Source organism: Lygodium microphyllum, chromosome 8 (genome assembly GCF_053477565.2).
Source record: "Lygodium microphyllum isolate KBCC chromosome 8, Lygodium_microphyllum_v1.1.10, whole genome shotgun sequence".
Lineage (NCBI taxonomy): Eukaryota > Viridiplantae > Streptophyta > Polypodiopsida > Schizaeales > Lygodiaceae > Lygodium > Lygodium microphyllum.
This window is the reverse complement of record NC_141142.1, coordinates 56,648,139-56,664,154: the sequence shown is the minus strand read 5'-3', so window position 1 is coordinate 56,664,154 and position 16,016 is coordinate 56,648,139. Positions and strand designations below refer to the sequence as shown.

At 38.2% G+C, this 16,016-nt stretch overlaps 2 protein-coding genes across 2 annotated transcripts in view; both read right to left on the bottom strand.

Moving 5' to 3' along the window:
* Positions 1–7,980, bottom strand: part of LOC148032317 (aspartyl protease family protein 2-like) — a 56,194-nt gene extending 48,214 nt beyond the window's left edge. Inside the window, exon 1 of the mRNA XM_087683911.1 lies at positions 7,856–7,980. Coding sequence (XP_087540037.1) covers positions 7,856–7,980 — 125 coding nt within the window. The remainder of the gene's footprint in view (positions 1–7,855) is intronic.
* A 22-nt stretch (positions 7,981–8,002) lies between these two features.
* Positions 8,003–8,506, bottom strand: LOC148032316 (protein ASPARTIC PROTEASE IN GUARD CELL 1-like). Its single transcript, XM_087683910.1, has one exon. It carries the CDS (start codon positions 8,504–8,506, stop codon positions 8,003–8,005), a length of 504 nt encoding a protein of 167 aa, XP_087540036.1.
* Positions 8,507–16,016: the final 7,510 nt, after the last annotated feature.

Below are 16,016 nucleotides of genomic sequence, written 5' to 3'. Positions count from 1 at the left end.
TGATCAGCAAAAGGAGTAAACTGCAATGTACAAGTACACAGTACCCTACTTTGAGCTAGCTTGTGGATCATCTCTCGGTTGTGTTTCCAACATACCCTCATGCCCCCATTGTCATCGCTTACACCGTCTCGAGTAGTTTATACTACTGGTTGCCACCATAATTGACTTAGAAAAACTTCATGGACTTGTGCCATTATCTTTGAAAATGCATTTTTTAAAAATTTGTTGAAGTATGGATTCAAGGATGTAAAGTGTATGTTCATGCTTTGATTTGATTAAGCTTTGGATTTGTACTAGAAAATCCCATCTCGCATAGAATCTCTACAACGAGTGACTTTCATGAACTCCCACATGTATTATTTCATGCGATATTTGGTGAACCCGATGTGAAAGTGTCGCTTATCATCATCGAGATGGGAGACTCTTTGAATAATTCACCTTCATCATCAACAGTCTCTTTCTTTTCAACCAATGAGATGAAGACTTTGTTACAAACTCTTTCTTCAACCATTATGATGCAAAACCAACACATGGAATTATCTATATAGCAGTAGCAACAGTTGCATCAACAGCAGTTGGATCAACAACAATTGTTGCATCAAGAACAGGAGCATACGCATGGTGTGACCAACGCGATCGAGGCTGTGGTTAGTGAGTGAAAATTATTTGATGGCCAGAATGTTTCAGCCTACATTAAATCCTTTAAAAGCAAGATGCACTTCTTTGGAGTTTTGAATAACTAGAGTGAATTCTTCTTATGGCTTGTCACGCCTACTTTGCGGGTTAGGGTTACAGATTTTTTTGTATAGGACACTAACTAGGATGCTTTCAAAAAGTGCTAAAAAATGAATATGTTCTGAAGGATTACAGTATCGCTACGTGAAAGACATTCAGAGAGTGGGTTTATCAGCCCAAAAAAGGACTTTTTGCCTCTGAATTGTCGCAAGAGTTTGAAGAGATATACAACCAGATGGATGCACTAGAGCAAAGAGCTATGAACTCAGAGAAAGTGGATCCATAGCCGTTAGTTGCTGGTTGGGATCAAGGTACTCTCCACAACCTTAGGCTTTCCTTCTCCCTCATCTTAGGACGACATGTTTTTTATTTTCCTTTAATAACCTACTTTCTCTTTGTTAAAGTGTTCACACTCTTTATTTGAGAGTTATTTTTGCATCACTACTCTTCCTTCTCCTTCGTTGACTCTTTTTTCCTATTGAGACTGCATCCAGGTTACCAGATCTAGGTAATGAAATACTAGCTTGCTTTGTTTAGGCTCGTGCCATGACGTTTATGGGGATGGGTGTCAGAGTATCTTGCCTTTGAGAATCTCTTGATAAAGAGATCCTTTAGATCATTGAAATTATTACATTTGATATTGTTTAGAATGATAAGCCATGTTCCTTGTCTCTTGAGCAAAGATCGAATGGTTACGCCCATTGAGTGGAATTTAGCCTCGCACACCTACTCAAATTGCTTGATGAAATGATAAAGGTCATTTTTTGCTTGATATTTGTCAAGTTGCTTGGCAACTATGGGTATCTTTGTTTGGCTCTTCGTATTTGAGGTAACTCCAACTAGCGATAATGCTACCAAGGCTACTCCACTTTGCTCGGCACTAGTATTGTCTAGTAATAGCTTCATGAGTAGCTCTCTCAATGTAAGATCAACTTCTAAGACTCTCTCTCTATTGGCATTTCCTCCCATTCTATTTCTACTTGAGATGGCTAGTATCTTGTGAACCTTGTTGATCTCTCTCTCCTCACATGACCTCTAAGCATGTTACTCCTGGTTATACCTCACTATGTGCTGTAGTGTGATCCTTCCAAGACTCCTCTCATTCTCAAGATCGATTATGATATTAGTTGTAGGTCTTTCATGATGTGTCATCCTTGTTTTTTGGTCATACTATGTGATAAGTCACTGGATTTCATCCGAGTACCCCTACTACATTAAGATCAAGGTCATTCTCGCTTGAACTGGTACCAACCATGGTGGTTGTCTCTTGAACCACTAGTATTTCTATGAGGTTGACTAGGCATGTGCCTCTAATCTTGGTTAGTCCTTCCCTCAACGGTCTTATGGTTCTATCTTCCCAAGATAGTGTCTTTGGTGTCTTGAATCACTTGTGTGATTTCTTGGGTTGCACTCCTACTAGTGCGTTTATTTCTCAGCTTAATCCCCTTGAGTGTATTCCTTGTTAATCCAATCGATCTATAAGTATATACACTTATGCTTTTAAGTGGTGCAACTCGATGTGAGTTGTGCTTAGGCTTTCCAATTTTCACATGCACTGAAGTGTTTCTAATGCACGATGCAACCTTCAATGAAATCAATCACATCCACACTTTTACCCATCAATTTCATGCACTTGTAGCTCTTTCGCATGAATCGTGATTACTCCTAGCTATGAATTTTGGGTTCTTCATGGGTTTTGATACATAGTTTGATGGGTGATCAACCCCAGGCAGTCGAATTGAGTCTCTACTAAGGAGCAAGTAGCCAGTGGTTGGTAGTTTAAATCACTCCATGATTGTTACATTAAAGTTCTAGTGAAAATGAGCTCTACGGTCTCATATGAATGTCTGAATTCAAACTTCGATTGCAGGGCTAGCTAGATGTTGACATGAGCAGGTCACGCAGTGGTCAAAATTCTTAAAAATTATGTTCTGGACAACTTCTCAGAGTAGTAGGTTTGCCTATCCAAGTCCTAGACTCGGCTGTCTAAGGGGACTTTGTGATCATCTGAGTGATCAAAGATTCAGACTCAGATGAGTGGTGCTCATCTGTGTGTCTAAGTGAGGTTGTTTGAGTTCGAGTATCTGAGTGGACTTGTCCCAATGTTAGAGTGTCCAAGTGGACTTGTTTGAGTTTGAGTGTTCGGGTGGACTTGTGCGAGTTCGAGTGGGACTAAAGTTACTTAGGTGTCCGAGGGTGGCCTTTCCAATAGAGAGAGGTGATCAAGGTAATGAAGCCTTTAAAATGCAAAGGGAACCCTATTCTTCAAAGATGCAAGGTTTGCTTCACTTTCAATATCTTAAGAATTAGTGGTTTGCATAAATTTTGTATTTGGTCATTTAGATCTTATTTATTATTTTAGCTATTTAGATCCAAGATGGTACGCATTATTTAGAGTTTCATGATTTGTCTGTATTTAGATATGTAGCTTAAACACTAAAAAACTAAATAAGCCCATATGTAAACATCTCCTTAAACGTCTCTAAATGCTTTGGTTAAATGTTTGGGTAAATGGCTACTTTAATTTTAATGCCTATTTAAACATGACTCTATAAAGGCACGTGTGTCTTGATCATGTTTTTGTGCACATTAGGACAATATGAGAGCCTTAGTAGTGCCACTTTGTGTCATATAATTGATATCAAAAGGCATCACTATCCACATTGCTTCGATGCAAAGCTTATTTTGAACTTGTGGGTAAGTCATAGATACCCTAGGCCCACTATCCCTTATATTGTTTCCATGAGTGTTCAAGGTGAAAATGCACATGTATTAGGCTCTTATGCTTCTAATAGGGCATATACACTTGCATCTTATATATAGGTGTATAACCCATCCGTGTTTGTTACACCTTATCCCTATCTCATAGAACTCTACCATTTACACATCCACATCAACCCTCAAATAGATCCATACCACCTCTTGTAAGTTAAATACTTTGCACCTACCAATGTACACATGCACATCTATTTAAACAACTTAAATCTAGGCAAGAACTCGAGGGGTCATTTATGAATATATATGCATATCATGTGAATTTAACATAATAGATTTTTCAAGTACTATTTTAAACCATTTTCTACATATAGATAGGTGCATCAAGAGTCCTAAGGCCATCATAGCCTAGAGTCCAACAAGATTTTGAAAAATACCTTAAGTTGAAAGATCCATTATCTCCTTCCATCTACATTTATTGGGTTCTCAAAGCATATAGGACATCCAACACCATAGCCTAGAGTCTTAAGGTACTTTAAACCACAAGGCCAATTGCTTCTTGATGAGATGAAACTAGAGTCACCCAAGTTGGTGCCTTGCCCACAACTCATAGTAGCTCCTAAGCCACACCACGAGTGTTAGAAGTTCCTAGGATATATAAAACGTATGTAGAGAATCTAGTCTTCATCATAGGAAGTCAAGAACAATCCCTTAGGCATGTGCCTCCCTTGAAGTTATCCTTGGTAATGTAGTCCCTTATGAACTCCAAAAATCAATTACAGTTAGGTTCTCTAATGACCACATTACCTCAAAAGGATTACATCTAGCCTAGATGAATACCATCCACTAGATATAAGGTGTAGCATATGGCACAAGAAAACTCGATTGATTGGTAGATGATTGCTTATACAATGCTTACATGCCTCACCTCCCTTATACACATTAGGTTACAAGAGTGATAGGTTAGGATTGCATGTAAAATATCCATTGTATTTTGAGAAAAGTTGAGACTAAGAAAACGGTCCTCAAGTGGAACTCTTAGCGAAGGTCACATTGCAACCATTGAAAAGCTTATTAGACTTGCTCGTAAGAGAAAAACCATGTGTCTTTGGGTTCAATGCATTTCCCTCTAGAATACAAAAACATGTATAGGCACAAGAATGTGGTAAGGATATTATAAACCATGATTAAGACTGATTAAAAAGGCCTATCGTAGCCCACCTTATCTTCTACATATTGTTGGAGTGCTCATGCATGCCAAAAAATTGCATGTAGAACATTCCAAACCTCCTCTGCCATGATTGTAATATGCAAAGAAGTGTTATTGATCTACTCTAGTCAGTTCATGTGTAAGATTGGGCTATGCTTTTTATTACTTTGTATTTTAGGCATTGTATGGTGGTCATCGTAGTGATTATTTATGCATTTATTGTTGGCTAACAAACAACCATATTTGAAATATTTTGGGCCTATTTATGGCTCCTCTTCCTTCATTCAATCATCATAAATTTTTAGGTGATCTTCTAGTTGGAGAGAGGAGCCAATGCTGATGGTCACGTAGGTTGTGACTCACTATTGTATGTGTCATTCTCATGTTTGGTATGTGGATTCCATTTCCCGAGCACCTCTCTGATTTCTCTTTCTTTGCAGTATTTCTTTATTTTTTCGTCTTGTGTTTATTAGTTTATTTTAGCACTCCTCTATGCTTTTGTTCTGCTACACCACTTCTCACATGGTATTAGATTATAGGATCTCAGTTCTAATTACAATTTTTCTAATGATTACAAGTATTTCTTCCCGCCTTGTTGATTAGGCTTGCATTTTTCAGATCAGCAATCTATGTTTTTAGCATGCGCTTGGATTCATCACATAATCTCGTCAGTTTGGCAGAGACTCTGAGAAGCCAATAAGGTGTGCAATGAGAAGCCCAAGCTGATTTTGTTGCAACACTCCCTTTGTCTTGCTTTCAAAAGACATTGTCTACCCTTTTGTTGATTATTTATTATAATCATTGGTTCTCTTTTTATCATCCTCTTTTCACGATTTGGCCACATTCTGTACCATGGTTTTCTTCTCGATGTAGATCCAAAATATCATTTGTCTTCCTTGAAAGATAGTAGCAACCCCTACTCAAGGTTCTCATGGGCCCACCATAATTTGTTTCTTCTTTGCTTCTCCAGGAGTAGGTCCCCCCTATTTGTTTTGTTTAGGACCCTGTGGCTTGATGATGCATAGTGGAATTATCATACAACTGGCAAGAGGTTGACAAACTATTGAAGCTTCAATTGAGAAACATATACCTTAGTTATTTACATATTAGTAGAAACATGCAAAAAATTGACTATTGAATACATTGGATGCAGATTGAGGAGCAACTATACCAATAGAACTGCCCATTTCTCATGTCCTTTCTTCCTAGAAAATTAAAGTAGATCCAAGCGCACATAATCTACCTTCAATAAACACGATTGCTTTTCAGGTCTCCGTTAGTACATGAAATTCTATGGGATTTGTTTTATCTCCTAACACTATAATATTGAAGTGATTGAGGTACTCTTCACAAAACACATAGGCACAAGTCGTCCAAAAGCTCACATGCCATAACTAGAATCAAACTATGTTCCTATTTTGTGTGCAACCATTTTTTTTCTCTATGATGTATTTTGATTGGTGTAATTCAAATCTCTTTGTGGCATCTTTGATAATTGCATCGTGTGAGATGTATTCTCATCACTATATTCGAATTATATACATTTTATACTTGTAAGTTGGATAAGATTTTAGCCCCTACAAGATAACAAGTGTGATTTGTGAGTAGACTTGGAATGGTTCTCTCTATGATCTTGGTTAGACATACTAGGTTATGAATAGACTTGGAATGGTGCTCTCTTGGTTGGATGTATTAGGTTATGGATGTAAAGAGGGAAAGCTAACTTGTGGACCTCATCAGCTTGAGAAAAGTTGCTACCTTAGGAAGATTTCATGAACATCCATACAAACAAACACCTTAGAATGCATAAACCAAAAGCAATAAAAGGTAGATCAAACATGATTTGGGCACATTTTCTTTCAAATTTGTCTGGATACTTGCATACATTTGATCGGTGCTGCCAATAGCTAGCCACTCCTTTTTTGTGTACCACAAAAAGCTATCCAAACACCTCTTCCTTATCAAATTCAACAACACTAAGATAGTTCTATCCCCCATTTGATAATTGCTACCTCAATTAATAGCTTTGTTGCACACATCTGTCCCCAAATGAATATAAAATGGCCCTTAGTCATTCTAGAGCATCAATCCAAATGGCAAATTTTTTTGTCTTAATTTTATGCTTAGACCCCTTACGAACTACATGGACATCGCTAAAAAATGGATGTTTGCTAACATTGTCCCTCTAGACTAAGTTGTGATAAAGAAGAAAAAGTGGAGTTCTTGTCTATGGCTAAGGCCCCAACCCACACTTATAACTCCAGCCTTACATTCATTTGGAGAATTATTCTATCACCATGACTATCAGCTAAGCCATCACAATGGAGCTATGTTGCGTTGCATTTTGTATTTTTCTTTTCATGGTTATAATAGTCATAGAGTGTAACTCCAACATTTTAGGGACCTCTAAAAGTTAGTCCTCCATAAGAGGCCCTACTAGGAGATCCCAAGGTTGTTTGAGTTATCTAGAGTATACAACGTATGTATCCTGCCATTTTAAGAAATGCAAAAGGAAGAAAGAGCAATAGGATATCTCAAAAAAATCAAATCATTTTAACCATCTAGGTCATTAGTCCAAACACTACAACAATTCAAAAGCTTGATTGTTTCTCACCAAAGGCTCATAGGGTGCCTGACCAGGATTATATTTACATTGGCATGTCCAAGCTTGCAAGGGTGAGTATTTTACTATTGCTCTTAAATTAACCATGAGGTATAGACCAATTCATGCGAGGCATGCATGAAAACCTATAAGGTTTTTAATCCAAACATGTTCTTGTATACACTTATATTGGGAATTTTGACATAACGTAAGAAATAGTCTATATTGACCTTTAATTCCCTACTATTAGATGTGGGGAATGTCATTCCCTAGTTGTATATAGGGAATACATGCATACACATATAGGAAATATTTTCCTACATTTTACAAGATTTCCTATATAGGGATTGACTAAAAGTCCCTTGTGTATATATAGCTCTAGTGGTGCAGCGTAGGAGCGAGATCGAAGCGAGAGAACGAGATTTCACCAACATTAATCTACATAGACCCACACATCGTCCATTCCATTCCACCTGATCAGCAGGAATGAGAACTCATATCCATCTATCAAGCCAGGTAATGAGCAGGATTGATATTCGATTTTAGAAAGAATGTCAGAACTTTTCTTTCTTTGGAAATAATATTCTGTTTACATGAAGGAGGACAAGGCTCCACCGACAATTCGGCAGAGACTCTGAGAAGCCAGTAAGGTGTGCAATGAATTAGAGAGTCTAGGTGCATTGGTGCGGTGCGACACCAAGCCTAGCACCGGCTGCATCGTAGAGAATGCGGAAGCCTTGCTATTGGACATTGCCGATGATGGAGAAGGACATGGCATCAGGGGCAGGGGCGAATGCGAGACATAGCTTCCTCGTGGAGGGGGGGTTTCCGTCCGCGGTGCTCGCCCAGTCGTCTAGCCAGACGAGGACATTGGAGGGAGGTAGCTCGAGGTCGAGGCCACCTGCAAAGTGAAGCACGACACGTGGAATAGGGAGAGGCTGATCGTGCAGAGGTTGAGCACGTAGCTGGGTGTGGGTGGTGTCGAAGCAGGTGTCGAGGAAGGATCCAGTGTCAACAGGCGACGCGTGGCCGAGGTGGGGCGCGACTTCACGGACAAAGGCGGTGCGAAGAGCCGCATAAGCAGGAGGGGGAAGGCGGGAGATGGCGACTTCGGAGTCGAGGATAACGGTGCGGCTGTCGATTTGGAAGGCGGAGGGGGCGATGGGGAGGAGGGAGGAGCCAACGGTGATGCCGGTGAGAAAGACATAGTAGAAGGTCCGGAGATCACAAGGAGCTTTAAACATGTTTCCATATAGTAAAAGAAGAGAGATTTTCTAGATACTTATCAAAGTATCTAGAAAAAGTCTCAACTAGTAGAAGTTGAACACTTTACAAGTTAGTGATCTAGTAAAATATTTTTATATAGAATATTTTTAAAATTCCTAGTTGATGATCTAGTAAAATATTCCTAGATAAGAAAACTAGTTGAAACCATAGATATAGTAAATTTTTCCTATACAAGAAAACTAGACGAAACCATTAATACAAGCCATTATCACACCAATATATCATGTTAAGAAAACTAATCACGATTTATTTACAATGTTGTATTGTTAGCAATAGAATTGTGATTGAATCCACTAAAAAAGTTGTCTTGAACACTACATTCTCTCTACTTCACCATGTTCTACAGTACCTAAGGTAGATCTAGAGTTGTCATTCTCTTCGGATCTGCTCCACCATTAAAAAATCAAGTCTTGTTAGCTCTTCTTAAGCCTCCCTTCCTTTTTTTTGAAATCTAGATCCTTGCTGCTTCAGCAACAATGTTGTCTCGAGATTCGTTTTGTGCTTACAATCAACAAGGATATCAAAAGGCTCAAACATGTACATAGCGAAAAAAGCTCAGAGCAATAAGAGAAGACCTACCATTTTTAGCAGACTTCCTTCCCTTTGATCCTAAAATCATTGCAATCTCCCATAGCTCCACAATATAGATCTACTGTATTGGTTGTATGCTTCAAACCCTGTATCCTATCCACAACAAGACAAATAATGAAATGACATTTAAATTATTTGCTCATGGAATCATATTGTATCATACTTACTAATCGGGATAAATGTAATGCCCATCCAAATCAATGCATACTCTTGTGGGAATATGAAATGCTATCTAGACTCTCAAACAATAAGATTTACCAAACACATATGCTAGTGTTGAGTTTTCCCACAAGATAGGAATCCAATAGATTGAAGTATCATACCAAGTCAAATTGATTTAGCTTACCAGTATATGTAAATAGGATATCAAAACCTTGAATTTACATTCTTCATTTTCAATGTTTTAGCAAGTTGTTTAAATAGGTGGATGAAACATACAGATCCATCAAGCTCAAACTTCAACCAATCTAGCCTTTTATTGGCCTTGCTACAACCAAAGTAGCAAGAGGTGCATCTAATGTAAGAGCACCAAAGTAGCAACAATTGTACCTTCTATGAATTTCCTTCATAAGGATACATACCTTGTGGTGGCAATCGAGGGTTTGATATGCTTCCTCTCCTCCAAGCACCTTGTTGGTGTTGCATGTGTCTAGAAGACCTACTATCATGACCACTCTAACTCCATATGAAAAAGTTGCTAATAGAACAAGCCTCTTAGTAGTGAGGTTTCAAGTGCGCATAGGCTTCTTCTAAAAGATTAGATAAATATTCACAAGAAATACTCCTTGATTTGTTCAAATGCTAGCTAAACATTGATACTCTTATTAGAAATGATGATGCCGATGAAAAATGTCCTACAAGCAAGCCATATTCCACAAGAAGTTAGATTGGTCTTAGCTATTAAATATCCAAGGTGAACTAAAGTACCAATCCTTAGATTGTCTCAAGAAACTCAGGAAGCCACTCCTTCAAATCCAATATGCCCAATGATTCTTATTAATTCATTAAGCTCCAAGAAGTCAATACGAAAGGGATCATTTTTTATTTTGCTTCTATAGATTTTGTGCATCATGGAATTCAGTGTGATCTCTATTGAATACATCTCCTACTTCTTCCACGTGTCACCATGAGCCTACAGCCCTTCGCTTACTTACCCATTGCTACTAGTGATATTTGCACTGATGACTATACTCCCAAACATGTCTATCCACATGCTTTTTGACAGGGCCTATGATAGGGGGTGCTTCAAAGGAGAAATGCATGCATTGTGTTGTTATTTGATATCCTAGACAAAGTTTTGATAGTGATTGTGCATCAAAATTAAGATTTTTGTTGGTGAAAATTGGTACCTGAGAAATTTAGGGATCAATAATTTCAAATGATGTGTTGCTACTCCCTCATCCATAACCTGTTTGAAGAGTTAAAATCAGCACCATGTAAAGTTGCAGCTTGCAATCCTTCACATGATGGCTGCAAATTTTGGAGTTAGTATACTGATAGCATTATAAAGAAACCAAATTCATTGTTTATACACTCGTACATACAAAACTTTTCCTTGGTTACACCTTAACACCACATAATATTACAGAATCATAGAAAAACCTATCAATAGTGTTTTACAAAATCATAAGGCAACCCCTCCCAGCTTGCCGTACCCATCCTTACTTGACCCACCCCCTCCTTTCTAGTGTATAAATTTCTATACATGATACATTAGCTCACTGCTTGTTATTCCTTCCTCGCGCTCTGTCTTTGACTTTCCTGCCCACCACTTAATGCCTCTTGACCCACCACTTCAACCTTTTCGGGCAAAATAAAGTGTGGCTAATTGTATTATTCAGAACCATTAAAGAACAATCAAGGGCTCAACAACATAACTGGAGCTGAAAGCTAACATCACAGCATGAATACAAGGCCTCCCAAGGCCATTTGGGGGGGATTGGGAAAGAGAAGCCAAGGAGCTAGGAAAACCCGATACAAAGGAACAACTGCCCAAGCTTTGTTGATGTCAAGTGTCTCTCTGAAGCTACTCCCAACCCAGAAGCTCTTCTCAAGCTCATATGCTACCACAAGCTCCAAAATAGTGGGAAAAGACCCTACCAACATGTAGCCAACAAACCATACTCTACACAACATAAAATGTTTCTCAAACCACTTCATAAACTATATGAAGTTTACCACCTAGTCTTGAGAGAGGAAAGAAATGCTCTAAATTTTCAAACACAACAATTCAATGCATCATTGGAGCAAACATACTCACTAAAAAAATTCATTAGACCACCCCTAAGCAGGAAAGTACCTGGCAATCCCAACCTAGTTACAAGTTGTCTTCATTTGCAACTACACGTTGAATGCCTTGTCCCTTCCTTCAAGTAGTTGTTGTGGTTTGCCTTCATAAATGGAGGCAATGAACTCTTTCTTTACCTCTTTCAAGTAGACCAACAAAACCACCACTTTTGATGCCTGTAGACATTTGACTACAAAACTTGTCCTCGTAAGAATCAAATCAATTTTGCATCTCTTCAAATTTGATCCACTATTTAAAAAACCATGTTGAAGAAAAGGACAAGAAGAATTCTTAAAACTCTCACCTGAGCATTTGTGGTTACTTCCTTTGTGTCCTGATTCTTTGGCATTTCATATTTGATTATACATTTGTTGGAGAAATGGGGAGCAAAGGCATTCTCTTTCAATGATGAGTAGATCCATGCTCTACATAAAGCTACAAATGATGAGCAAATCGATGCTCTACATAAAGCTGCAAAGGAAATATTGGAGAATCAGAATTAGCAAATCCTTTTAGTCCATGATGAAGAGGATTATGTGATTGGAAAGAATGGAGAACAAGTCAAAGTTGCAGATCTAGAAGGCAAAATTATTGCATTGTACTTTTCGGCACATTGGTGCCCACCGTATCAAAGATTCACACCAGTGTTGGCATCCATTTATAATCAGTTGAAGGAAAAGAACAAGGAATTTGAGGTTGTGTTTATCCCATCTGATGAAGACCAAGAATCTTTTGACAACTACTTCAATGACATGCCATAGCTTACTGTGCCATACAGTGATTCAAAAATGAAAAAAGTACTTAGTCAATGGTTTGAAGGAAGGCATACCTTATTCTAATCAATTCGCTTTCATTTTCTCGTCAAATACTCCACCTAAAATCTAACCTGCTTCTGAAGGGAAGGGAAAGAACTTTTAGAATTGACAATTAGAAAAGTAGTTCTATCTGAAATCTATTCTATATCAACATAGTTCAACTAATCCTGCACATCAAATGATGCAAAGAGATGCTTGGATTTTAGTAGCTGTATATCCAACATGCATATGCTCTTACTGATTATTTTTCCCATCCATGAGAGAAGTTCAAGTTCTATACCTTGCTCTCTAAGTCAAAGTTGCTATTGCATTAAACCATATACCATGAAATCATAAACTCTTACATGGGACAGCATTGGCTTACAGCCATTCCAAGTCTCATAATTCGTGTATGCCATAGTTCCACCAAGTCTCAAAATTTATAAAATTTGGAGTTTTGGAATTTTTTGAAGTTTACTCTTAACTGGCTGCCATCTTGTACCAAGCTGGATTTCCATCTTGTGCTAATATACATGTTATGATTAGCTCTTATTTGATGTGGCTTCAACAGTCAAGTCAGATTATAGCTTACAATTAGCTAATTGAAGACATCTTCAAGCATAGATTTATGCATTCCCAATACTTCAATTGGTCCTTATTGAGTTGTTATCTAATCAACTAATTCCTATATTGTCTCGTGTATCCCTCAGTTTTGTCAGTAGGTAGGTGGAATTTATACCCAGAATTTGAGTTTAAAGAAAGGTATAAACATCTTCTTCTATCAATTCTTATGTACTGTGTTTCAAGAAAGACATCTCTTCAGATGATGCATCTTCTTAAACACAATCAAAATCATCCATTTTTACAATTAAAATTAGTAGCACAACAGGCCTGCATAAACTTACATGCGAGTCTCGAAACTTACCTAAACATCTAAGTACGGGGACTTCTAAGTACTGCATCTTCACGGAGCTCGACTGGCCAGGACCTCGCATTCGCAGATTTTGGCCCCCACTTTGGCGGCGAGCTAGACGGATCCTCAGAGACCTCACATTCGTAGATTTTGGCCCCCACTGGTGGCGAGCTAGACGGTTCCTCAACCTGCCTTTCTTCACGAGCCAGACCGTGCAACAGTGATGGCTGCCCAACATGGACGAATATGAGATGAGCTCCTAATAGGCCGACTTGCGTTCAAGCCTAGGGCCTTCATTCATGTCATCGTGCTACGAGGGAACCTGCACCTCATGGTTTACAATGCTCGAGGGCGAGGATGACAATGAGGCCTTTCGCTGAATTCAGGTGATCACATTCAAACCTAAATTTTGGCAATCCGCACAACCGATTAGGGGGTAGGGGAGGGCCTGCAATTTCGCGGCTTGAAACACTTTCACTTGCTCCACTAAACTCGTAGAAGACCTGGTGCGCAGATCGGTTGCAGATAGCTCACCTGGTGAATCCCGGAGGTCCCCAAGAACAAAGTACTCTATCTTTTTGCACAAAAACCCATGTAAAAGCATGCACGACAAGAGGCAAGAGACAAATTGGGTTCAATCTCCCCCATGCCTTGTGTGAGCGCTTCACAAAGCATGTATTTTATGTATATTTCCAATCTTCATGCTCAATAATAGCCCAATTACAAAAATATGACAAGCTTTTAGCTTTTGAGTTTGCTTTCTACAAAAATAGGAAAATAAAGCTAATGGACGGTGCCCATAGAGTCTGGCACGCCCAATCTCAATGTCCAAATAGAAATAACATATCCGGGCGCATAAGCGCATACAAAATAATAATCGATAATCAATGTCTCAATAGACATAACAAAATATAGGCGTGGCGCCTATCAAAATATAGTCCAAATATCGAATACCCGCTAGACTCCAATGCTTTCCTCCGCCACTGCTGCTATCTCTACACATCAACTGAAGCATTCACAATCGTTAGTAAAATAATACAATTAAACCGACAAAAGTGAATACCTAGCAATCTTTAGCTACATAAACAAATCAACTGGTTAGAAATAAATCCTAACCTTAATTTATTACAAGTGCGCACTCTAAACTCATAAATGTTTATTAATTTAATATACATTTTGTGGAATCACCCGCTATGGAATCACCCATGTACACACTAAATTAATGAAACGCCCGAAAAGGACAAGCGTCCCCATCAACTTCTCGCACAAAGAATCCTCTTTGTGTATGAGCCCCGGTCATCTAAGTTTACGGAATCCACCGTAAAACCTCACGGAATCCACCGTGGCACGGAATCCACCGTAGAATATGCCTCCTGGCATCATACCCCCGGGGTGGGATAGCAATTGACCTCAATTGCTATTAGCTCAATGTGGAGCTAACAGAGTGGGGAAAGCATTTAAGTCTCTAGCGTGCATCCATTGTGCTTCCTCTATAGGATGGTTCTTGAATTTTACTAAATATCTAGAATACCTTCGGCCAGTTCTAGTGGTCATGTAGTCAGTGTCTATGATGGCTTCGGGTTCAAGTATTTCAGTCTCTTCTTCTAGTAAAGGTGGGTTTTCATAGACAGGGTGGATAGGTAATTGGCCTCTAAATGGTCTCAATAAACTAATATGAAATGTATTATGAATTTTCCAATGAGATGGCAGTTCTAACTTGAAAGCATTGTCATTAATCTTATGAATGATTCTAAATGGTCTATAGAATCTATGAGCTAATTTGACAACTGGATGTCTATCTACACTTTGCAGTCTACGCTTTTCTATTCTAAGCCAAACATAATCATCAACTTTGAAATTCATGGCTTGTCTTTTCTTGTTGGCTTGTTTAGTATATGATTGTTGGGCTTTAGCAATCATATCCTTTACCTCATCAAAAATAGTGTTATGTATAGTAGCAATATCATCGGCACTTTGTATTCTATTAGACAAAGATGCAACAGGGGTAGATAATCTATATCCATAAATAACTTCAAAAGGTGCTTTCTTTGTAGATGTGTGCGGTGTATTATTGTAAGCAAACTGTAGTAAATATAAATGAGTATCCCATGTCTGAGGTTTAGAGATAGTGTATGCACGTAAAAGATCTAAAATAGTGCTATTTGTGGCTTCTGTTTGTCCATTTGTTTCTGGATGAAATGCAGATGAGAAATCAATCTTTGTGCCTAGATTTGCAAACAGTGTAATCCAAAAATTATTACAAAATCTAGAATCTCTATCTGAAATAATCACTTTCGGCAATCCATGGTTAGTGAAAATAGTTTTCAAAAATAACTGTGCTGCTTGTGATGCTGTTAAAGTTTTCTTACATGCAATGAAATATGCTTGCTTACTAAATCTATCTACAATTGTCCAAATCATGTCATGGTTAGATTTAGTATTTGGTAAGCCAGTAATGAAATCCATAGATATATGTTCCCAAGGTTGAGATGGAATAGATAAAGGCATTAATAACCCATACTATTTACCATGATGTCTCTTTATTCTTTGACAAATCAAACATTCAGAAACGAAATTAGATACATCTGCATCCATATGCGGCCAATAAAAATCTTCAGTTAACATGCGTAATGTAGAAATGATACCTCTATGACCTTGATATGGGGGACAATGAATTTCATTCAAAACAAAAGATCGGAATGGAATAGTAACACACAGTCTCTTTTCAAAGAACATGAATCCATCATTATATGGCAATGAATCAACAGGAATGAAATTATTTTGAACTAATTTTTGCCAACCAGAATGAAAAGTAATATCCTGGTGATATGTGTCTTTCATAGCAATCAAAGAATCAAAAGATATGATAGAAATGTTATGAA

What these genes read in the sequence shown, in the direction of transcription:
- LOC148032316 (XM_087683910.1), bottom strand. Translation starts at nt 8,506, where the DNA reads ATGTTTAAAGCTCCTTGTGATCTCCGGACCTTCTACTATGTCTTTCTC.